This window comes from Oryctolagus cuniculus, chromosome 18 (genome assembly GCF_964237555.1).
Source record: "Oryctolagus cuniculus chromosome 18, mOryCun1.1, whole genome shotgun sequence".
NCBI lineage: Eukaryota > Metazoa > Chordata > Mammalia > Lagomorpha > Leporidae > Oryctolagus > Oryctolagus cuniculus.
This window is the reverse complement of record NC_091449.1, coordinates 17766957-17791767: the sequence shown is the minus strand read 5'-3', so window position 1 is coordinate 17791767 and position 24811 is coordinate 17766957. Positions and strand designations below refer to the sequence as shown.

At 40.8% G+C, this 24811-nt stretch overlaps 1 protein-coding gene across 15 annotated transcripts; it reads left to right on the top strand.

The window, feature by feature from the left end:
- The first annotated feature begins 830 nt into the window (after positions 1 to 830).
- On the top strand, positions 831 to 23752 carry ZNF382 (zinc finger protein 382). 15 transcript variants are annotated; one of them, XM_070062337.1, is made up of 6 exons: positions 831 to 3038; positions 4871 to 4940; positions 7040 to 7073; positions 7481 to 7607; positions 8224 to 8313; positions 21647 to 23752. In XM_070062337.1, the coding sequence occupies exons 4-6, from the start codon at positions 7574 to 7576 to the stop codon at positions 23068 to 23070; spliced, it is 1548 nt and encodes a 515-aa protein (XP_069918438.1). In that variant the 5' UTR covers positions 831 to 3038; positions 4871 to 4940; positions 7040 to 7073; positions 7481 to 7573; the 3' UTR covers positions 23071 to 23752. The 15 variants fall into 15 exon arrangements, with proteins under 15 accessions (XP_069918438.1, XP_069918430.1, XP_069918436.1 ...); XM_070062329.1 differs by having other exon boundaries at positions 7456 to 7607; XM_070062335.1 differs by having other exon boundaries at positions 831 to 3074.
- The last annotated feature ends 1059 nt before the right edge of the window (positions 23753 to 24811 follow it).

The following is a 24811-nucleotide window of genomic DNA, read 5'->3' as shown; positions in this document are numbered from 1 at the left end:
AAGGATCAGATACCAAAATCCTAGGTGAAATGGAGCAAAAAGCAAAATCAAAGATATTATATAAGAGTTTATATAATAAGATAAATTTCTCCAATTTCTTATTGAGAAATTCAAAACTATGAAACTGAAATTCGAATTTTACATAATGAAATATTTTTCCATTGAATTTGTTGTCAACTATTGAAAATGTTGGCCAGCGCCGCGGCTCACTAGGCTAATCCTCTGCCTGCGGCGCCGGCACCCCGGGGTTCTAGTCCCGGTCGGGGCGCCGGATTCTGTCCCGGTCGCTCCTCTTCCAGTCCAGCTCTTTGCTGTGGCCCAGGAGTGCAGTGGAGGATGGCCCAAGTCCTTGGGCCCTGCACCCCATGGGAGACCAGGAGAAGCACCCGGCTCCTGCTTTCGGATCAGCGCAGTGCACCGGCCGCAGCGGCCATTGGGGGGTGAACCAACGGCAAAGGAAGACCTTTCTCTCTGTCTCTCTCTCTCACTGTCCACTTTGCCTGTCCAAAAAAAAAAAAAAAAAAAAAAAAAAAGAAAGAAAAAAAAGAAAGAAAGAAAGAAAGAAAGAAAATGTCAAAAGCAGTTTTCACAGGCTACACAAGAATACACTACAAAGTGGATTCCGTCTGCAAAGCCATTGTTTGCTGACCCCAGGCCTAGCCCAGCAACTATTGTACTATATGTACTATCTCACACTGTCCACACAATCACGTGATTTGAAAAGAAAAATGGTGCTGCTAAACCTCACACAAGAACTGGCTGGCATCACATACATCTCCTAATGGATTCCTTTGCGGGGGGTGGGGGGGAACTCTTGCCCTTCTTGACAGTTCGGTCTATACTACTCCCAATAATATCCTTCCTTATTCCTAAAGGCCTCCAAAAAAGAAAGTTACTTATTTGCTAAAACAAGTCAAACCATCTCCTACCTTGCTGTTGTTCCACTACTACCTCTGAAGATGTAAATTATTTAATGTATAATTCTATATAAGCATGTCTCTTCCTTAACAAGTCACGCTGTAAAAAGTAAAAGCAGCCTACTTTTTTTTTGTTGCACAAATGAGCCCAGGGGAACTGAAAAATGGCCAAGTGGTTATATGAAAATTAATTCCAAGAAAGGCATTTGATGAGGTGCCAGGAGAGAAGGTGCTCTGCCCTCATGGTACAAGAGCAGGCTAGAGACCTGGTAAATGGGTAAGACAAATTTGGCAAGGCATTTCAGATGAAGTTATTCTACATCCTGAAAAACAAAAATGCACTGCCTGAAACAGAACACTCAAAGTGACCTGTAGCTTGGATTTAAGATGTGCAACTGCAATGCTTCCTCATCTCAGGGCCCTTCTCTTAGAACACGACAAAACGGGGAAAGAAAAGGGAATCGCTACCAGGCCCTTCCTAGAAGCCAGGCAGCTGAGTAAGAACCCAGCAAGCCCCCATCGCCCACATCAAATACACCCAGATGGAAGTATGAAAAAAAAAAAAAAAAACGGAATACTGACTCTTCCTGTTATCATAAAGAAAAAGTGAGAGTCACTTATGCCTGGGACAGGAATTGGATTTCAGTCCACAGTTTCCTGTAGAGAGAGCTATGAAAATGCTGTGAATCTGCCCCCACAGAGTTCTTAAGAGGGGTCTTTTGGTGCAGGAATTTTGAGGCCACAACAACCTTCTTCCCAGGACCCTGATTAGCAACAATTTCAGGTCAAAAATCTTCATATCAAACACAAGGCTGCGCTTTTTCAGTTGGATACTGAATTCTAGGTCTCAAACACCCAACTTGCCCTTGGACAGCCATTTGACTGCCTTCCGTGCAGTGTGGCTAGAAGGTTAAAAGAGGCATTAAAAGAAATCCCAGTGCAACCAGTTCCAAGCAACCATGGCACATGACAATGCTGGCCTGGGGTAGACTATGTATGAGGCATTAACGCCTGGGCCATAGATACAGCAGGTACCGCTGAATGCAACAAGAGGCCAGGCTTCAGGACAGGAGGCCTCAGATTCTTCCACAGTCCCAGATGGAGCCACACGGGGAATCCTGTCCACATGCCCCTCGGGACAGAACTACAGAAACCAAACTGCATTAAAAAAAAGAAAAAAGAAAAAAAAAGAAGAAAACTGGGTTAAAAAACACCAACCAACCACACTAGGCCATTTCTGATCACCCTCCAGCCGCTCAGGACAGCGCTGTCACTCATCACAGCACATCTCCTGGTCACCGCTCACCGCGGTCCTAAAAGCGGCCCCGCCCCCGCCGTCCCCAGGAGCCGTTAGAACCAGCCAGGGCTCCCCGTCACCGGCGCCCCCACAGCCACAGTCACATCGCACGCCCGACCACAACCACAGTCACCTTCCTCAGTAGGTGGCTCCCAGGCCAGGAGCTCCGGCCTCCCCATGCCCCATCCACGGCCCAGGAATTCGGGGCCACCGGCCGGGAGCCGCTGCTTGCACCCGGACCCAGGTCGTCTCAGCGCAACACCGAAAACGAGGATCGCAAAGCCAGCGGGAAATGACCCAGAGTTTGAAGTTCCTCAGCCGGCAGCTGCCTGAGAGAAACGAAATCCAAGCCAGACCAGCGCCGACGTTGATACAGCGCAGGGAAGAGGCGACCGAGGACCGCGCCGCTCCTCACCGGCCGCCCCGGAGACTCTTGGGAACGCAGGCCCACTCGCTAGTGCGCAGGCGCAGACGACTAATCCCGGCCGGGGGTGAACCTGGTGGGTTTTAGGGTCTCTGAGGAGGCCGAGAAGGAACTGGGTAGCCCCGACCGGGGAGAGCGGATTAAGTTAGCGGAACCGGATGGGAAGGCCGGAGAAGAAATCCCGAGACTGAGGCGGGCCTGGTGGTTCTGTGGAGGGAACCGGGACCGCGCGTGCAGCCGCTCACCGAGCAGTACGCGCAGGGCCTCGGGCGTGGTCCGTGGGCGTGACCGTGAGGATGACCGCGAGGGTGACCTGCAGCGAGCTCGGCGAAGGGGCCTTTTGCCAGTTTTGACCCCGAGGAAGCGCCGTCGCGGGGAGCGGGGTCGCGGGCGCTGCAGGGTGTGTGTCCCCTGTGCCTAACCTGCTGCGTTTGGGGTGCGTGCCTCTGGCTGTTGCAGCCGATTGTGTTTTGAGTCGCGTTCCTGCGTGAGGGTTCTTCTGCGTTTGTCTATTTTTAGATTAGGTGTGAGCCGTACTGGAGACTGCTTGGGAAATTGTAAGTTGGAAGTGATTTGTGAATGTGATGTGACTTTGCCTGGGATTGTGCAATGTGCTAACGTAGTGAATGATATGTGACTCTATGGGTTGGTGGTTTGCTAAAGAATGTGTGATTTAATATTCACATGCATATGATTGCAACCTCCGTTCTTCCTGATGGTTTTGTCACCATGATAATGTAAATGTTTGAATGATTTAGGAACTATGTATGACCACGTCTAGTTGGTTATATAAGATTTGATCTTTTGAATAGTAGTCTTTAAACCTGCCTCCAAAACTGTAATTAACTAGCAGTTTTGCAAGTAAAATAGAGCTGTAAATATTGGAAAGGAAAAGCCAAGATTTTTCGTAATTTCCAGGTGGTAAGATTGGCTACCTGGAAACACCTTGTTAACTAAAACCAGTATGTTGAAATGACTAGGGTTCCATGGGAAGCATGCAGGAAAAAACAGTTCTTACCCCTAACTCCTGTTACCCCTAACTTTCCCATGGGTGAGATTCCCTGCTTCCGGATAAAATCAATGGCAAAGTGAGTAGCTTCTTCAAGCATGCTAAAATAATAATAAGTATTTGGTACACTTTTAATCATAAGGCCAATCTCATTTTGGTTTTAAATAGTTCTTTTGCTAACTAAAATACTCACTGAAGCAGTCAATACTTAACTCTACATTTAGCAAAATATCCTCTCTGCTTGGAATCCTACAGACTGTAAAGAATACCCAATCAGTTTTCTTTTCTATTTCCATACATGTATTACTGAAAACTATTGTTCAATACTTAATCTTTTAAATAAACCATTAGTATGTTTATAATAATAAATAATATTTAATTTTAGTAACCCTGCTTCTTAATTAGCATGACAGGTGAATAAAGATACAAAGTACAAAAATAGGAAGTCCAAATATCCTCAAGTATATAAGGATATGTAATATATGATAAAGATGGCATTTCCTGTCAAATGAGGAAATGTAGATTATACAGTATGTGTTATTGATAAACATACAAAGAAAATCTTCACAAGGCTAAAATACTTTCATAATCATATGAGATTTAAATTATTTGCAACTTAAAATAGATAAACAATTAATTTCCTAAGTTTACAAACAAAAGATAATGTCAAGTAATTAGGAAATAAGACCCATGAGAAAAACAGACCTGCTGTAAGGAGATGCTCTTATTGAAAAGAAACAGGAAACATCTCTACAGTTATTAGAAGTTTGTTCTTACTCAAAATAAGAAATGTGTATATTAAGACTACAATAGAGACCTAATAGACAAAGATTAAAAAGTTGTCAGTTGTATTCATTAGGGCATGGGAAAGCCTTCACGTGACAGTGTAAACTGTCAGAAGGTCCACAGACAACAATTTGGAAATATAGAATAAATCTGTGCTCTGTGGGAGATGGAAGGTAGAACCGCAGAGGAGAAAACACAATGTTCCCTCTCTCCAGACCACAGCAGGTTCCCCAGAATCCATTCAACTTCACCAAGAGATGTTGTTCCTGGTGTTGGGGAGGGAGCAGGTTTGTCCATTTTCCCATTAAAAGGTATGCAGAGTGGGCAAGTGCTGAAACAGGGAACATTAAGGAAGATTAGACAGAGTTATTCTGGGGGGTCTCGGTCAAGTATGGTGTCACATAGCTTCCTACATTTCTCCTCCTTTGCCTTTTTAGGACCCTTCCTGCTCAAGAAGATCTCTGAAGAGAAGAGCCTTCTCTTACCAGTCTCAAAGCCATGTCTCAGGTGAGATGGTGTTTCCTCTCTTTTTGTCCTTTCTTTCAGGTAGATGAGCATTTGCTTTCCTGGCCTTAAGTTTCCTCCACGGTGGGATTTGCTACCATGAAACTGATCTCCAGTGAGGGCCCAGAGCAGGGTTAGATGAGCAAATGGTGTGGGGCACAATATTTGATGAGTATTCTTAGGGCTATGCCTTCCTAAATTTTGTACCCTCGGTGCCTCACTCTATTCCCAGCCCTGTTCCCAATTTCTCCATTCCAGTCAGATAAACTTAAGCCTTTCTGAAGTGTACCTTCTAGTCGTAGCCAGTATTTACATATAGACGGAGTGTGTCGTTCATCCTCTTTCTCAGTCTTCCCATAAAATTGCTCCTGGAACAAAACTGTGACATCTTGATTTAAATGGGAATATGATGTTTGAATGAATCTACCTTGCTTAGGCACACATTTGGGATTCAATCTGACTAGTCAAAGAGCAGTCATGGAAATATCCTGATTATCTCCACTAACCTCTATTTTATAACAATACAACAGGAGGTAGAATTAATAGATCATATTTGTTTGTGGGAAGATGTCCTGTTTTGTGAGATTTTCAAGATAAAGGTTTGATTGTAAACCTGTAACAGAAAACTGAGATTTTGTGTTTCTCTTCTAATTTTCCTATTTTATCCATGCCTACTAGCAATTCCTATAAATCACAGCTTGCCAGTAAAGACTTTTCCAGTATTCTAATACTATTATAGATTTGTTCTTTTTAGTTTCTTTTAATATTTTATATCCAAGTGCAGGCTATACCAATCTTGAAATATTCTAGCTTGTATCAAAGGTGGTACTTTATCCTGTTTTCATATCTTTCTTAAAACTATTGTTTTTTTCTGAATGCTAATTCAGTATCTTATAGGATCCTCTTCTCCATGCACAGTCATGTTTGCTCTGAAGGCTACATTTATCTGATTCTAGTGACTCTGAGATATTTCTCTCCATTCTAGACTTCTGTCCAGAGTGTCAGAAGCATATATTAAACCTCTGATAACTATCTCTGTCTGTGTGTCCTATAGACACCTCATATTAAACCCCATTTCCAGGGTTTACCTCACTACCAACTTTGGTCCAACCTATTCTTTTCTTCTGTTTCCCATTTCCATTTTGTGTTCCAGCACCCGCGCACTTGCCTATGTAAGTAACCCAAGGGCCAGGGTAGCTATTTGGCCTAACAGTTAAGATGCTCATGTGTCATATTGGAGCATATGAATTTGAGTCCCAGCTCCACTCCTGCTGCTAGTTGCTTGGTAATGCAGACCCTGGGAGGCAGCAGGTGATGGCTAGAGTGCAGTGCAATATTGGTATACAACCACCCATGTGGGAGATCTGGTTTGAGTTCTCTGGCCCAAATCCTGCTGTTGCAGGCATTTAGAAAGTGAACCAACAGATGGGAGCTCTATCCAGCCCTCTCTCTGCACCTCTCAAATAAATAAAAATTTTAGAAAATAGTAACTCCCGAGAGCCATGCCTCTTTTCCCACTCTACAACCAGTATATGCCCAATTCTGTTGCATTCCATCAAATAGAAATTAGTTGTCTTGTTAGTCCACTAATACCACCTTAATCTAGGAGGCACCTCCAGCAGTGGTTACATAGTTGTCTTTCCCATGGAACAAACCTTAAGCTTTCCCCAGTTTTCAAGAGTGCTGCATCTAAAGTACAAATTTTATCACATGTGTGTTGACTTAACATTTTTTCGTGTTCTTTCTGCTCCTTAAAGCAGCAGACCCAAAGTAGGGCAGGTAACACAGTAGAATGTATAAGACAGTGCATTGGAAGAAAAGAAAGTAATAACAGTTTATATTCAAAAGCAAGAAATACTTCACTGTGGATTTCCATGAATGCTTATTGATGACTTATAAATAAATAAAAATGCATTGAGAATGTGCTTAGTATATTTTAAGACCACTATTCTGTAGGGGAAAAAAAATCCAGTATTATTCCATGGTATGCACACTCTTTACTTTTCCTTCTTAGAGCCCAAAGACTATTTCCTAACATACTGTACCTTTTGCTATTTCTTGATATACTAACTGGTTTTTTTCTCCCCATGAATTTTTAAAAGCTGATGCCCTGTATTCCTACAAAACAAATTAATTGTGAGTACAAAACTTTTATGTCCTCAATGAAGCCTCAGAGTACAAAATAAAATTTGTCTTTGCTTTGTGATGCTTCTCATTTACACATTTCTGCAATACTCTATATATTCAGTGCATGTATTTACATGTATGCCTCTCTCTTAGCCTGTGACTGCTCATAAGCAGGGTTTAATTAACTTTGGTCTACCAGGCAACCAGTCACATTCAAGACAAATAGTGTGATCTTCATATATATTTTCAATATGAGATAATAAGTAAATACTGATGAATGTATTTTCAGAATTTTCTACAAAACACAAACTAAGAAAACCAATCTGACTACTGAATATTGTCAGAACTAGGTGTCCATTATCTAGTTCTCACCCATTTCCGATCACTTTAGGATGAACTAGAGTATGCCCTTACAGGGATCGGTATCATTCAAGGATGTGACTGTGGACTTCACCCAGGAGGAGTGGCAACAACTGGACCCTACTCAGAAGGCCCTCTACAGGGATGTGATGTTGGAAAATTATTGTCATTTCATCTCTGTGGGTAAGAAATACTCCTTGAATCTTTCTGTGGCATGCCTCTCCTTTCAAGGGTTCCTGAAGTACATAGAACTTTGAACTTCAGGGATTTAGAGTTGATGAATTCCTTTTTGTTAGCAGAAAATGTGATTATATTTTCACTTGCCTAGTGCAAGGTGTTAACTTTGATAAGGTGTTAATGTTTGCCTCATCTGCTACCTTAAAGCAATGTGTTTCTTTTTCTTTTTTAAAAAGCTTTATTTATTTTAAAGGCAGAGTTACAAAGAGAATGAGAGACAGAGAGCAAGACAGAGATCTTCCATCTGCTGGGTCAATCCTCAAATGGCCACAACGGCCAGAGTTGGCCCAGGCCAAAGCCAGGAGCTTCTTCTGGGTTTCCCACATGGGTAGCAGGGGCCCAAGCACTTGGGCCATCTTCTGCTGCTTTCCCAGGAGTATTAGCAGGGAGATGGATGGAAAATGGAGCAGCCAGGACTTGAACTGTGCCCAATATGGAATGTAGGCGTCACAGGCAGTGGCTTAACTTGTTACACCCCAATGCTGGCCTAAGCAATGTGTTTCTTTATTTCAATAGTTTTGAAGCTCAAACAGCACAGACCAAGTGTAATTTTTGTTATCAGGGTTTTACATGACCGAGCCCTATATGATCAGCAAGTTGGGACAAGAAGAGCTGTGGACAGAGAAAATTTTTCCAAGCCAGAGCCACCTAGGTGAGTCTGTACAGATAAAAGTCCAGTGAATCTTAAATCTCAGGTAATTTACTTTTTTGAATGTTTTTAGGGATCAATTTTTAAAAATTGTTGTAAAATATACATAATACAAAATTTACCATCTTAAACATTTTTAAAAATATAGTTCAGTGTCATTAAACAGTTCACACTGTTGTTCCGCAACCACCATCACCATCGTCCATCTCTGGAACTTTTCATTTGCAAAACTGAAACTTTGTACCCGTTGAACAGTAACTTCCCATTACCCACACACCTGAGTCCCTGGCAGTCATCATTCTACTTTCTGCCTCTGTGATTTTGACTACTATCAATAAATATTCCTGTAAGTTGAATTATATATATTTGTCCTTTTGGGGACTGTTTTATTTCACTTAACATAATGTACTCAAGGTTCATCTATGTTGAAACATGTATCAGAATTTCCTTCCTTTTTAAGGCTAATTTACAACCACAACCCATTGGTATGTATGTATTTATATACATAAAAGTATCATATTATTTCATATATATATATGTTATGCTTTGCTTATCTGTTCATCCATTGATGGACTTGGGTTGCTCCCATCTTTGGGTTACTATGAATAATGCTGCTATGAGCATGAATGTACAATATCAGTTTGAGCTCCTGCTTTCAGTTCTTTTGGATACACGCCCAGAAGCAGAACTGCTGGAGCATATGGTAACTATATGCTTCATTTTTGAGGACTCACCATAGTGTTTTTCATAGCAGCTGTACCATTTTCCCCTGATAGTGCTCAAGGATTCTAATTTCTGCACATTTTCACCAATACTTGTTATCTTCTATAGTTGATTAATTAGTAGCCATCCTATTGGGGATATATTGTTCAAGTCCTGAGATCTATACCTCTAATTGGTTGTCTTTCATACCTGTGACATCTAAATTGGAGCTTTGCATATCATTTCCCATGTAAACCTTGCCTGTATCTGCCTTGTGCTTACAAAGATGTCAGCTGGTATTACCTTGCCAAGAATCCATTGCACATTTTGTACATATCACCTACAGAGATCTTAAGTGTAAGAGTTCTTAAGAGTGGAACAGAAGTATAAACGCATGTATCCTACATACCACGTGTGCTTCCACTAACCCATTAAGTTCCGTTATACCTCCTCCAAGTCGGTCTCTCCCACTATGATAATCATTTTTGATTTTTACCAGCATAAATTAATTTATTCTTTTCTAGACCTTCTTCGTGTCTGCTTTCTTTCACTGTGCTTACTGTCTGATTTATACCTGTACTTGCATCCATAAGTAGTTATTTGAATTGTGGAATGGTATTCAGTTGCATGAATTCACCATTTCTTTTTGCCTCTCCTGCTGATAGACATTTGAGATGTTTCTAGTTTGGGGCTGTTATGAATAAAGTACTGTAAAAACTCATAAAAATCGTCTTGGGGACATAATATATTTCTTTCTCCTCCATAAACACCTGGCAGTGATATTGCTGACTCATAAGGCCGGTATACATTTAACTTGTTTAGAAATTGCCAGTTTTTGGCTGGCGCCACGGCTCACTAGGCTAATCCTCCACCTTGCGGCGCCAGCACACCGGGTTCTAGTCCCAGTCGGGGCGCCAGATTCTGTCCCGGTTGCCCCTCTTCCAGGCCAGCTCTCTGCTGTGGCCAGGGAGTGCAGTGGAGGATGGCCCAAGTCCTTGGGCCCTGCACCCCATGGGAGACCAGGAGAAGTACTTGGCTCCTGCCATCGGATCAGCGTGGTGCGCCGGCCGCAGCGGCCATTGGATGGTGAACCAACGCAAAGGAAGACCTTTCTCTCTGTCTCTCTCTCTCACTGTCCATTCTGCCTGTCAAAAAAAAAATTGCCAGTTTTTAAAAGTTATTTTACCATTTTAGGTTTTCACTAGCAGTATATAAGAATTTTGATTGCCCCACATTCTCTTTTCCATTTAACGTTACTAATATTTTCATTTTGGCTATTCTGGTAGTATATCTTTACAATTTTATGTAGATTTCTCTTAAAGTTAATGATGTTAATGTTTTTTATCTCAAAGTTGTCTATTCAACTATTTTGTCTATCTTTTACTGGGTATTATATATTTTTCTTGCAGTAGTAGGAAATTAATATATTCTGAATAGAAATATTTTGTTCTGTATAAATATATATTTCAAATATTTCCCCTAGCCTGTGACTTATCTATTCATTTTAATGTTGTCTTTTAATGAGGCAGAAGTTTTTAACTTTGATGAAGTACATTTTTTATAATTTTTGTCTTTTATAATTAGTTTTTGACTTCTCAAACAAATCTGTCTGTTCTAGGTTGTGATGATAGATCCCTGTATTTTCTTCTTAACAGTGTTATATATATTTTGCTGTCATTATTAGTTCTGTGGTTTATCTCATGTTAAGTTTTGTTTATGACGTGAGGAAGCGTTTGAGGGCTTATTTTCTTCCACATGGATATCAATTTGTTTCATCAAAGTTTGTTGAATTGCCTTTTTTTTTTTTTTAATTTGACAGGTAGAGTTAGACAGTGAGAGAGAAACAGAGAGAAAGGTCTTCCTTCTGTTGGTTTATTCCCCAAATGGCCGCTACGGCCGTGACTGCGCCGATCCAAAGCCAGGAGCCAGGTGCTTCCTCCTGGTCTCCCATGCGGGTGCAGGGCCCAAGCACTTGGGCCATCCTCCACTGCCCTCCCGGGCTACAGCAGAGAGCTGGACTGGAAGAGGAGCAACCGGGACTAGAACCCAGCACCCATGTGGGATGCCAGTGCCTCAGGCAGAGGATTAACCAAGTGAGCCAGGGTGCCAGCCCAAATTGAATTGCTTTGATGATCATATAAAAAATTGTTCATATTTGTGTTAATCTATTTTTGGATCTCTGTTCTTTCCTTTCATGCATTTTAAGTCATACTGCCAATACCATCTGGTCTCTGAATTTTGTAATCTGGTAATAAGTTCAGAAATCAAAGTAAGTCTTCTGAACTTATTCTTTTTAAAAATTGATTTGGCTATTCTAGGTTGTTTTATTTTCAACCACATTTTAGAAGCAATTTCTTGAATTTTTTGAATGAATGTTCTGGGATATTTATTGGCAAAAAAACAGTCTTAGCAACTTTGAGTCGTTTGGTCCATGACCATGCTATAGCTTTTCATTTCAATCCACTTCTCTTATTCTTGTGAGCAGTGTTTTCTTATTATTATTATAGAGGTTTTATACATTGTTCACTAAGTTTACCTCTAAGCTTTTAATATTTTTGATGCTATGATACATACTGGTATTTTTAGAATTTTTTTCCAGTTTGTTTGTATATACTAACTTTGATAATCATACTTCTGATTAACTAGGTTTTATTGTTCTTTAGGTATATTCCTTTAGATTTTCTACATATAAAACATGTCCTTTGGGGGAAAAATTTCACTTTTAAATTTCAAAACTTTAGTACTTTTCTTTTTTCTTAGCCTGGTATTCTAGGTAGGGCCTACTGTAATATTGTTGAATAGAAGTGGTGAGAGTGAACGTTCTTAGTTGTTCTCTAAATTTGGAAGAAAAAAAATTTAAATTTTGTCCTTAAGTCTAATACTAACTGTAGATTTTTCATCCATGCTTTTTTTCAGATTCTGGATATTCTCTTCTTTACATAATTTTCTGACAGTTTTAATTGTGAGTGGATATTGATTTTAACAAATACTTTTTTCTGCATTTATTGAGGTTATCCTGTTAGTCCTCTTTTTCAATCTGTAATTATGCTTATATTACATTGAATATTTGAATTTTAAATCCCTAAACTCCTAGAATGAACCTCACTTGGACAAAACACATTGTCTTTCTTAATGATTGTTGAAGTAGGTTTTCTAGTAAGCTTTTATGCATGATTTTACAAGGGGTATTGATCTGTAGTTTCTGTTAATGTCCTTTAAAAGTTTCTGTGTTAGAGTTATGTTAGCCATGTCAAACAAACTGGGGAGGGGATGCTTCCTCTTCATCTATTTTCTTATAATAGTTATATAAGATTATTATTATTGCTTCCTTAAATATTTGATAAAAATCATCCTTAAGCCATCTGGGCCTGCACTTTATTAATAAATCAGGATGTCTGCTTCCAGTGGGAAGTAATGAACTCTGGAATTATACCTCCATGAGAAACAATTAGAAGACTGAGCAAAATTATTTTTACATATTCAACAACAGGAATCACAGGCCTGGATTCCTGACAGAAGAGAAACAGATGAGATGAGCCCTACATTATTCCAAGATTTTATCTGAAGCCAACTTCCAGGTGATAATGCAGAGAGAAACATCTAAAAAGAACTTTGTCATTTATTTTAAATTCCCTGCTTATGGGCTGGCATTACTCATTGGGTTAAACTGCCACCTGCTACCTGTGACACCAGCATCTTATATGAGTGTCAGTTTGTGTTCCAGCTGCTCCATTTCTGATCCAGCTTACTGCTAATATGCCCAAGAAAGCAGCAGAAGATGGCCAAGTACTGGACTCCTGGGTCCCAGATAGTTTCAGGTTCCTGACTTTGGCCTCTACCATTGTGGCCATTTGGGGAGTAATTGTGGCCATTTGGGGAGTAATTCAGCAGACAGAAGTTCTATGTCTCTCCCTCTCTCTGTAACTCTGCCTTTCAAATAAATAAATATTTTAAAAAAAAAGATGTCACTTGGGGTGCTCACATCCCATTTCAGAATGCCTAGGTTTGAACCCCAACTCTGCTTCCAATTCCAGCTTCCTACTACTGTGCATCCCGAGAGGCAGAAGTGATGGTTCAAGTAGTTGGGTCACTGCCACCACATAGGAGACCTGGATTGAATTCCTCTGTCCTGACTGGCCTCACCTGGCCCTCACTGTTGTAGGCATCTAGGGAATGAACCAGCGGATGAGAAATCTGTATGTGTGTGTGTGTGTATGTGTGTCTTCTTAAATGACCACAGACATGATAATAGTTAACATAAAGCATAGGAAATATTCTAACACATAGTCATTATTTCTTAGGCAGATTACTTGAAAAATATTTTTAATATTTTTAATAATCCAAGAAATGGCCATTTTGACCAAATTATAGTTTTACAATGGTACTTACTGATATTCAACCTCATTTTCAAACCTCATAATAAATCCATTAAGTATTAGTCAGCTAGGCCACATAGGATAATAAGCTAAGCTATTTTCTTTTTTTTTTTTTAAAGAATTATTTTATTTTATTTGAAAGATAGAGATACAGAGAGAGGTAGAGCCAGAGAGAGAGAGGTCTTCCATTCCACTGGTTCACTCCCCAAATGACCGAAACAGCCAGAACTGAGCTGATCTGAAGCCAGGAGCCAGAAGCCTCTTCCAGGTCTCCCACATGGGTGCAGGGACCCAAGGACTTGGGCCATCTCCACTGCTTTCTCAGGCCACAGCAGAGAGCTGGATCAGAAGAGGAGCAGCTGGGACGAGAACCGGCGCCCATATGGGATGCTGGCTCCACAGGCTGGGGCTTTAACCCAATGCACCACAGCACTGGCCCCTAAGCTAAGCTATTTTCTTCTCTCTCTCTGTCTCTCCTTCACTTTCTCTCTTCCCCTGCAGAACGTTTATGGTGTTTTGTTTCCATCCAGGCACTACTGTAAAATAAAATCACTCTCTGTTTACTTAGCAAAAATTCATCCTTTATACTTTGTGTATTTTTCCATAACAAAAACACATACCATTTTCCTTGCATACTTTACAGGGATTATTTTCCTTTTCACCCTTATTTCTAATAGTTTTAATTAATATAATGATTCTAATTTTTGACCATTAGTCGCCTTTAACAGGGGAGGCTCGAGAAGTGGGTCGTTGTGAATAACCTGTAACATAGCAGCATTCTGTAGACCAGCACATGTCATGAATGTATCATCTCATACCTTTAATGTTTCCTCATAGTACACATTTTCTATATTTAGCAGAACCAAAGTTATATGTTTAGCCTTTTTTATTTTTATAAGAAGCCAAAAGTATATAAACTTAGACTTGTGTTCAACGGTTAAGGTTTCAATAGTTTCTCTTATGGAGAAATTATAGATGAATATTGCCTAACTTAGCATGACTCTAAGGTTTCAGGTTACCAAGAAGATTTGGAAACTAATTTATTTGAGAGGTGGAATTACAGAGAGAGAGGGGGAGAGACAGAGAGAGAGGTCTTCCATCCACTGGTTCACTCCCCAAATGGCTGCAACGGCCAGAGCTGAGAAGATCCAGAACTAGGAGCCAGGAGCTTCCTCCGGGTCTCCCATTTGGCTGCAGGGACCCGAGGACGTGGACTGTCTTCTACTGCTTTCCTAGGCCATAGCAGAGAGCTGGATCGGAAGTGGAACAGCCGGGACGAGAACTGGCGCTCATATGGGATGCCAGTACTGCAAGCAGAAGCTTGACCCACTTCGCCACAGCGCCAGCCTCCCTGGAAACTATTTTTTAGGCAGATAATTATGAAATAATTATTGTTGAAAAGTTCATTCATAAAACTTTTTCTCCACTTATATCAACTTAACACATGTAGTCTTAATTGTGCTTGGATTACTCATGAAAATTTCATATGATATTACATAAATCTAGTCATCATCTCAAGTTATTAACTGATTTTATAACAGATGTGTGTTAGGCAAGTAAAAGATAACAAAATGAATATATGGAGCTTTTTGTTGTACTGCTATTCTTTTTTTTTTTTTTTTTTTTTTTTTTTTTTTTTATCTTTTATTTAATGAATATAAATTTCCAAAGTACGTCTCATGGGTTACAATGGCTTTCCCCCCCATACCGTCCCTCCCACCCACCACCCTCCCCTTTCCCACTCCCTCTCCCCTTCCATTCACATCAAGATTCATTTTCGATTATCTTAGTATACAGAAGATCAGCTTAGTATACCTTAAGTAAGGATTTCAACAGTTTGTTCCCACACAGAAACATAAAGTGAAAAATAATAGATGATTTTTTTTTTTAAATGATGATGAAATCAGATCAGACCTATTGTCATGTTTAATCCCAGTGAGAGTCAAGTTGGGAATTGATAGTTTCTTTTTTTTTTTTTTTTTTAACAGAAGATCAGTTTAGTTGTACTGCTATTCTTGACATATATGAAATAATGGCTCAATTCATTTTTACTACATGTTTACTTGTACATTTGTCCTTAGGTTGAGTTTATAATTTTTATAATCTTTTTTTAAAAAAGATTTATTTATTTGAAAGGCAGAGAAAGAGAGAAGGAGAGAGCTTATTCTGCTGGCTCACTCCCCACATGGTAGGGACTGGGCCAGGCCGAAGCCAGGAGCCTGGAACTCCATCGAGGTCTCCCACTTGGGTGCCGGGGCCCACATATTTGGGCCATCTTCTGCTGCTTTCCCAGGCACATTAGCGCAGACTTGGACTGAAAACAGAGCCGCTAGGACTCAAATCTGCCCTCTGATATGGGATGTTGGCATCACAGTGGTGGCTTAATCTGTGGCTGTTTAACCCTCTATGCCATAACATTGGCCCCAATTTTTATAATCTTAAACAACCAATAAATATAATGTTAGACTATTTGATTAGGAAAGCCAAGACATTTGGGTTAATTACTGTATTGGGATTTTAGGAATATTTATATAAACACTCATTTATTTCTAATATCATTTGAATATAATTATAGAATTATTTTATAAATCTGGTAATATGTATAAGTAAGAAAATAACATATATACATAAAATACATACATAGACAGAAACAAGGTCTTATACCTTCTAAAAAACTATGTTTATTTATTTGAAAGGCAGAGCAACAGAAATCCATGTGCTGGTTCACATTCCAGATGGCTGCAACAGTTATGGTTAGGCCAGGCCAAAGCCAGGAGCTAGGAACTCCATCTGGGTCTTCCATGTGGGTGATGGGGGCCCGAGTACTCAGGCCATCATCTGCTGCCTTCTCAGGCGCATAAGTAGGAAACTGGGTTGGAAGCAGAGCAATCAGGACTGAAACTGGCACTGCAATATGGAATGCCAGTGTCACAAGCCATAGCTTAACCTGCTGTGCCAAACACTAGCCCCCATATGACTTTTACTCTAAAATTTTAGCCAAGAATCAGTAAAACTTAATAATATACTATCATCTTTGCTTCACTTTATAATAGAATTTTTTATCTGAATTGTATTTCTGATGGGTGGAACAAGTGAAGGTTACCTGTTTGATATGAAAGCCAATGCTTTTTATTGCTGTGAAGGAGGTTTTTAAGATTTTCATTTGCCTTATTATATGGTCTTATGGAATCTGAATTAAATTTTAGGTGATTGAGGAGATATCTGGTAGCTGTCTAGATGTCTCCAGAACCCATCTGTGGGTGAAATATTCCCTTTCCTGGTAGCCCTTTTTTCCTTCTCAGCCAGTTAGTTTTGGGATCCCTTGAGTTCTTTGGACATAAATTCCAAGTGACTGGAGGGGCTGGAGTAGGAAGAGGAGGGTCTGGTAGGGTGAGGTCGATGGGGGGAATGGAGGAAGGAGGAGTTGGACACAGGATGTTTCGAAGGATTCCAGGGAACATGGAGGGTGGTGAGACGAGGAGGGAGGGGCAGGAACAACGGCAAGGGAGAGGCCTTAGAGGAGCAAGTTGGTGAAATCATAAGTTCCCCAAATAAGGGCACTGAAATCCCACAGTATGCTTAATAAAGGCAAGCCCACAAAAAAGAAAGGTGACAGAATGGTAGAGCCTGTATCTGCTGGGAGCATATATCATCAACTGCAAGTTCCCATGGGAGAAACAAGATCAAACAGAGCAGAGGCCTCACAGAGTCAAGAATTTCCTAGCCCAGGGTGTCAGGAAGTCAAATTTGCTCAAATGAAAGAGACAGGAAGACAGACTTCAAAGCAGATACCTTTCAGAGAAGCCTGGATCTCTAATCCAGATGCTGTTTGCCTGGGACTCTAACCCAACCTCTTACAGAGACATCTAGGGCTCTAGTCTAGCTTTTTTTTTTTTTTTTTTTTTTTTTTTTTTTTTTTTTTGACAGGCAGAGTGGACAGTGAGAGAGAGAGACAGAGAGAAAGGTCTTCCCTTGCCGTTGTTTTACCCTCCAATGGCCACCGCGGCTGGCGCGCTGCGGCCGGCGCACCGCGCTGATCCGATGGCAGGAGCCAGGAGCCAGGTGCTTTTCCTGGTCTCCCATGGGGTGCAGCGCCCAAGCACCTGGGCCATCCTCCACTGCACTCCCTGGCCACAGCAGAGAGCTGGCCTGGAAGAGGGGCAACCGGGACAGAATCCGGCGCCCCAACCGGGACTAGAACCCGGTGTGCCGGCGCCGCAAGGCGGAGGATTAGCCTAGTGAGCCGCGGCGCCGGCCTAGCTTTTCTTTGTTTGGCCCTCTAAGCCAATCTGTAGAGTATACTCAGGCTGTTCGTATCAAACTCTTCCCTTACCAGCTTCAGTGTGTTTGTCCAGAGAAATAGGCCAGAACTCTGACTCACCAATGGATCCCTGATCAGTCAGGAATGAAGACAGAGGCTTCAAAGGTATACACTGGGGGTTCTCAGTGAGGGCTCTCAGAGTCTAATGATCAGTCTGTTCCTTCACAAGTCAATGGCACATTCTTTGAAGTGACAGTCTCACTTTGTTCATTTTCAAGCAAATGGCCACCAGATACTATGTATGAATAATACTCAGTGTTTTTCTGCTATTAAGAGCATCCTTAGATGAAACTTGTTTTTCTGATTATGTGGCAGTTAGAAATGCACTGATAGATTGGTGCCAGATCTTTGATTTATGGTAATATGCCAGGATTTTACCTAGTACACTAATCCTATTCCTATTGTAAATTTCCTATATATTATGATGTTTTGACATCTTTTTCTTGGCGGGGGTGGGGGTAGGGAGAAGGTCTTGCTGCCTGAGAAGAGGTACCTCAGAGCTGGCAATTTGTTAACAGTGAACAATGTATCAATGAGCCCACCTTTATTATACAAACCAACCAATCCCAAGTTCATACCCCCTTCTTTCCCCAGCTCTCACACACCAAACCAATGTCTTCTCTGCCCTAAACCACCTGGAACGAGATACCAGACCACTAGAGAGCACTCCTGTGCCTGTAGCATGCTGCCACTCTTCAGACTGGCCAGTCCCAAGCTCTGCCCTGCCTTGCCTTTCCCCTAAAAACTCCAACAAAGGTTCTTTAGGCTTTCCCCTTTTTCCTGACTAAAATCCGTGCTTCCTTAAGTGGCCTTGTATAGCATGGCACGCACCCTCTTCCTGAGAAAGGTAAATAATAAAAATTCCTTTTTTAAAAAAATTTTTATTTGACAGGTAGAGTTATAGACAGTGAGAGAGAAACAGAGAGAGGTCTTCCTTCCGTTGGTTCACTCCCCTAATGGCCGCTACGGCCGGCGCGTTACACTGATCCAAAGCCAGGAGCCGGGTGCTTCCTCCTGGTCTCCCAACAAAAATTCTTGTAACAGCACTGGCTGCTTTGTGTTGTCACCCAATCATCTCCGTAAATTAAAGCCCCATGGCTACAACTGAGACACCCACCATTGGTTTTGCCCCACTGGCACAAATATAAACCATACAAAAATGACATGAAGTGTTGTTATTAATAAAAATAGTTTTGACCTTGCACATACCCCCTACCTTGTCCAATATAAGGGCCTTGAGTATTTATAACTAACACCTTTGGAACTGATGATTTAAATCTTTCTTGTTTTTCTTCACTTTCTTTAGAATTTCAGTCCTTTATCTTCCTTCTATTATTATATTCTATTTAAACAATCTTCAAAAAAGTTCATGTAAAATGTGTATTATGAAAAAACTATGTGGATTTCAAAATTTTTATGCCAAAATGAATTTATATTTTAGTGTATGTGCTGCTGAAGTGAGCACATGAATTTATATTTTAATTCTATTTTTCCACAAGCTTTTAGAAGCGCACTCCTAAGCATTCCTGAATTTATCCCCAAATCAAAAGGAAATCATGGTCTAATTTTTTTTATCTTAGTTTTTCTTTTCTTTTCTTTGTTTATGGTGATACACCTTCTACCTGTTTCCTGTACCCAGTTTCACCTTTCATTCTCACCATGAGGCCAACAGTCCGATTTCCCAGTCCCGTTGCCTTGGGACAAAGTGATATTTCAGAATCGCTGTCTTTCCGGGAAGCTCTGTGCTGCATGCCATAGTGCTTCGCATCACCCCTGACATCCCCCCACCTCGATTCGCCTCCTGGGTCCCTCAGTGCCTTTTCACATCTTGGTTGCTTTTCTTCCTTTTATCTGCGTTTCCTGCTAATGTATTTGTTGAATAAATGAATCTTATTTCACTGGACTCTCATTGATGCCTTTCTGATGAGTCTTTAAAGGATCCTTTTTCATTCTCAGCTCTTATGTATAAAAGTCCTACAAGCTGTAAAAATCTGATCCATTCTCAAGGTGCAGTGTCCCTGTTTTATGTGAATGGCTTTTGAATAAACACTTCAACCCATTTATTTCACTTCAGTGTGCCTAAAAAAAAAAGTGACTATCAGTCATCTTATTCTGTTGAATCAGGAATAACAGTCAATAAATAAAACCTTTTTTTAATTTAAAAAAAATTTTTTTTGACGGGCAGAGTGGACAGTGAGAGAGAGACAGAGAGAAAAGGCTTCCTTTTGCTGTTGGTTCACCCTCCAGTGGCCACCGCTGCTGGTGCACCACGCTGATCCGATGGCAGGAGCCAGGTGCTTCTCCTGGTCTCCCATGGGGTGCAGGGCCCAAGCACTTGGGCCATCCTCCACTGCACTCCCTGGCCACAGCAGAGAGCTGGCCTGGAAGAGGGGCAACCGGGACAAATCCGGCGCCCTGACCAGGACCGCAAGGCGGAGGATTAGCCTAGTGAGCCGCGGCGCCGGCCAATAAAACCATTGTTAAAAGGGTAGGCATTGGACATAGCAGTTAAGGCGCTGCATGCATGGGATGCTCACATCCCAGATCTGAGTGCCTGGGTTTGAGCCCCAACCATTTATTCCCAATGCCAGCTTCCTGCAAATGTGCGTTCTCGGAGGCAGCAGGTGATTGATCTAGAAGTAGATCAGTCACTCTACCACCCACCTGAGAGACCCAGATTGAGGTCCCAGCTCCTAATTGGCTTAGCTAACCCTGGCTGTTCCAGGCATTAGTGAAGTAAGCCAATAGATAGTCATTTTCTCTGTCTCTTCCTCTACCCTACCCTTTCAAATAAATTAAAAAAAATTTTTTTAAATAGTCATTTTCTTTACTGTTAGTTGTTTCTTTATTCTTTTTTCCCCATAATCTTATTTATTTATCCTCATTTGTTTACATATTATTTTTCCCCCTAATCAGTCCTGGTTGTATGAAATTGATTCCATGATCTCTCCTGTACTTTCTTAATGATCTTGTCACAGTTTGTGTTACATGTAATCTAATTCTGAAACACCCCTCATGTTTTCATTTGCCACTGACATCTTTCAAAATGAGAGCCATGTTATTTCAGATGTGGACTGGTATAATTACTGCTCGAATTTGCCAAGATTATCTTCAGTTCTTTCAGTTTATACTCTCAATATGCTAAAATGGTACCACATATTATATGAAATTTAAGCCCCTCCTTTTAAAAAACAACTTATTTGAAAGAGCAGAAGGGGGGTGGGTAGAAAGAGAGAGAGAGTATCTTCCATCCACTGGTTTACTCTCCAAATGGCTGCAACTGCTGGGACTAGGTCAGGCTGAAGCCAGGAGCCCAGAACTCCATCTGGGTCTCCCCCATGAGTCTGGGGTCCAAGCATGAGGGCCATCATCTGCTGCTTTCCCAGGTGCATTAGCAGGGAACTGAATTGGAAGCAGAGCAGCCAGGATTCAATATGGGATGGATTTGTTTGGATTTCACTTTAATGTGCCTAAAAAAAATGTGACTATCAGTCATCTTATCCTGTTGAATCAGGAATAACAGTCAATAAATAAAACCGTTTTTAAAAGGGTAGGCATTGGACATAGCAGTTAAGGCACTGCATGCATGGGATGCTCACATCCCAAATCTGAGTGCCTGGGTTTGAGCCCCAGCTATTTATATATATATTCATATATATATTCCATATAGGTTTTATTCCTCTCCACTGGACCTTTCATTATATGACAGATTAGATGCTACACATACAAAAATTTGCTTATGCGTATTTTTCTTCATTTTAACAATGTACATTGTAGCAGTATTTATGTTTTATATGTCTATCATGAGGTAATTTATTCTGGACTTTCTGTAGAAAGAAAGCAAGATAGGTTGTTCCACCGTGGGTTGTCTGTGTATACATCAGATTTATAGCCTTTATGTGAAGACTTACAGTGTTGTTAATTTTATTTTTTCTAGGTGAAGATGGGAAAGCTGAAGATGCTTTAGTGAAATTCAAAGAATACCAAGACAGACTTTCTAGATCGGTGATATTCATCAACCACAAAAAACTAGTTAAGGAGAAAAGTAATATTTGTGGGAAAACACTTACTGTAGGCAAGAACCATATTATTTCAAAAACACTTTGTGAATATAAACCTGATAGAAAGGTTTTTAAAAATACTTCAGAATTAGTCATTAGAAATATAAACCCCATAAGAGATAAAGTTGGTGAGAGTAATGGATGGGAGAAATCACTCCTCAATACTAAACACGAGAAAATTAATCCTGCTCCTGCGGTGAATCTCCACAGACAGACAGAAAGGGATCTCAGGGGTAAACAAGCGCTTACTCAACAGAAGGTTCAAACCTCAGAGCCACAGCTCAAACATAATGAATGTGAAAAATCCTTCCTTATGAAAGAAGTGTTATTTACACATCCTAGAGTTCACAAAGGAGAAAGACCCTTTGAATGCAATAAAGATGGCATGGCCTTCCTAGAAAAGCCAAATCTTGGCATCCATCCACATCCTCTTACGGAAAAGAAGCCCTCCGCATACAACAAATACGGGAAACTCCTCTGCAGAAAATCCGTTTTTATTATGCATCAGAGATCTCAGACGGAAGAGAAACCCTTTCAGTGTCCTTACTGTGGGAATAGCTTTAGAAGGAAGTCGTACCTCATTGAACACCAGCGAATTCACACAGGGGAGAAACCTTATGTTTGCAATCAGTGCGGAAAGGCCTTCCGTCAGAAGACAGCCCTCACTCTTCATGAAAAAACACACATAGAGGGGAAACCCTACATTTGTATCGATTGTGGGAAGTCCTTCCGACAGAAGGCAACCCTCACTAGACATCACAAAACACACACAGGGGAGAAAGCCTATGAATGTACTCAGTGTGGAAGTGCCTTTAGAAAGAAGTCATACCTCATTGATCATCAGAGAACTCACACAGGGGAGAAACCATACCAGTGCAATGAGTGTGGGAAGGCATTTATCCAGAAGACAACTCTCACTGTCCATCAAAGAACTCACACAGGAGAGAAGCCCTATATTTGTAATGTATGTGGGAAATCCTTCTGCCAAAAGACAACACTCACTCTCCATCAGAGAATTCACACAGGGGAAAAACCTTATATTTGTAATGAATGTGGGAAGTCCTTCCGCCAGAAGGCAATTCTCACTGTTCATCACAGAATCCATACAGGAGAGAAATCCAATGGATGTCCACAGTGTGGGAAAGCCTTTAGTAGGAAATCAAACCTCATTCGCCATCAGAAAACTCACACAGGAGAGAAACCATATGAATGTAAAGAATGTGGGAAGTTCTTCAGCTGTAAGTCAAACCTCATTGTCCATCAGAAAACACACAAAGTAGACACCTTGGGAATTCAGTAAGTGATGTGACTTTTTTTTATAAAAACGTTTTAAGTCATAGCTAACACATGTTGCTTGCAAGTGTAATAATATTCAACAGTTTAAGGTACTAAATACTGCAGAACTCACCTACTGTTTGCTACCCAATAAACACACACACACATGATGTTACTAGATAAATAAAAGGACAAAGCACATTGAAAAATAAAAGCCAACAACTTTTATTAGATTCAGCAAACTAAACTCTCCAGGGTCAAATTGCTATAAACCTTTAAAGTTGCTTATTTCCCATTTTAATACACACTTTCTGTGAACCTGTAATAAACAGTTGGCCAACTGGCAGTTGTCCGTGGACTACACTGTGAATAGAAGTGCTTTAAAAGGATATGTGAAGTGTATTTCTTATTGCAAATATGGAAAAAACTTAGTTGTTACCTCCTCAAAGTTAACCACAGTTCTAACATTAAAATTAGCTTTTGTATATGATAAAACTTTATATGAATTGATTATATATCATGTATTCACATATGACTTATTTCATTTATCATTATGTGTAATAATAAGTGTGTGTGGTAAAGGTTCATTTTATTTTTATTCTGTATAGAATTATATGAGTGTGTCACAATTTATACATTCTACTTGTGATGAACTTTTACATTGTTTACAGTTGAGGGTCATGATAAATACTGCTTCCGAGAACATATTTGTCTTTTGGTGTGCATGTGTGTTCTTCTCTCGTGTTTATAGTTAAGGAGTGGGATTGCTGGGTCTGAAGGCAGATTATGTTCATCAGCTTTGGTTTATGCTGGCAAACAACTCAGAGCTTTCACCAGCATGAGATAATTTACTTTGAAGGGGAACAACTATGAATATTATCAATATTGTGGTGGTTCAAACCAGAGAATTAATGCTGTATGGAAGCTCTGTCAATGTTATTGTGAAAACTGGAGTTATGGAGATAATGCATATAGAAAGGGCTTCTAGCTACAGCCCAAATCTTAGTATATAATCACACAAATATAATAAATATCAGGTTGTCTTTTGCCACAGTTAATGCCTTACTTGAAATCAGAAAGTTGTACAAAGAGACAGACATTTGGCCTAGTGGTTAAGAAACCCATGTCCCATATTGGTGTCTTTGGATTCAATACCCAGCTCAGCACCTGACTCCCAAATTCCTGCTAATGAGACTCTGGGAGGCAGAATGATGGCTCAAGTAGCTGGGCTCCTGCCACTCCTGGGAATCCTGGGTGGAGTTCCCATCTCTTTAGTCTGAGCCAGTCACAGCCATTGCAGGCATTTGAGGAATAGACCACTAGATTTCTCTCTTCTCTCCCCCTCTTAAGTAACTTAATGAAACTTTTTTTAAAGACCTGTATAACAGAAACAAACAGTAAATTAAAATTCATACCAGAGAAAGAGAAGAATCCAGCATTCCCTTTCTCAACATCAGAGAATTCCAACTGCAGAAAAATCCCATGAGAATATTGAAGGTGGAGCTGGGTGGAAGGCAGCAGCTTTTACCCATGACCTGTACCTCAGTGGTCATACAGAAATGCTGAAAGCTTGTAGCCAGAGCCGGCACTGTGGCGTAGTAGGTTAAGCCTCTGCTTGCAGTGCTGGAATCCCATATGGGTGCCAGTTCGAGTCCGGGCTGCTCTACTTCCAGTCCAGCTTCCTGCTAATGGCCTAGGAGAGAAGCCGCTTGGGCCCTTGCACCCTCGTGGGAGACCCAGAAGAAGCTCCTGGCTCTTGGCTTTGG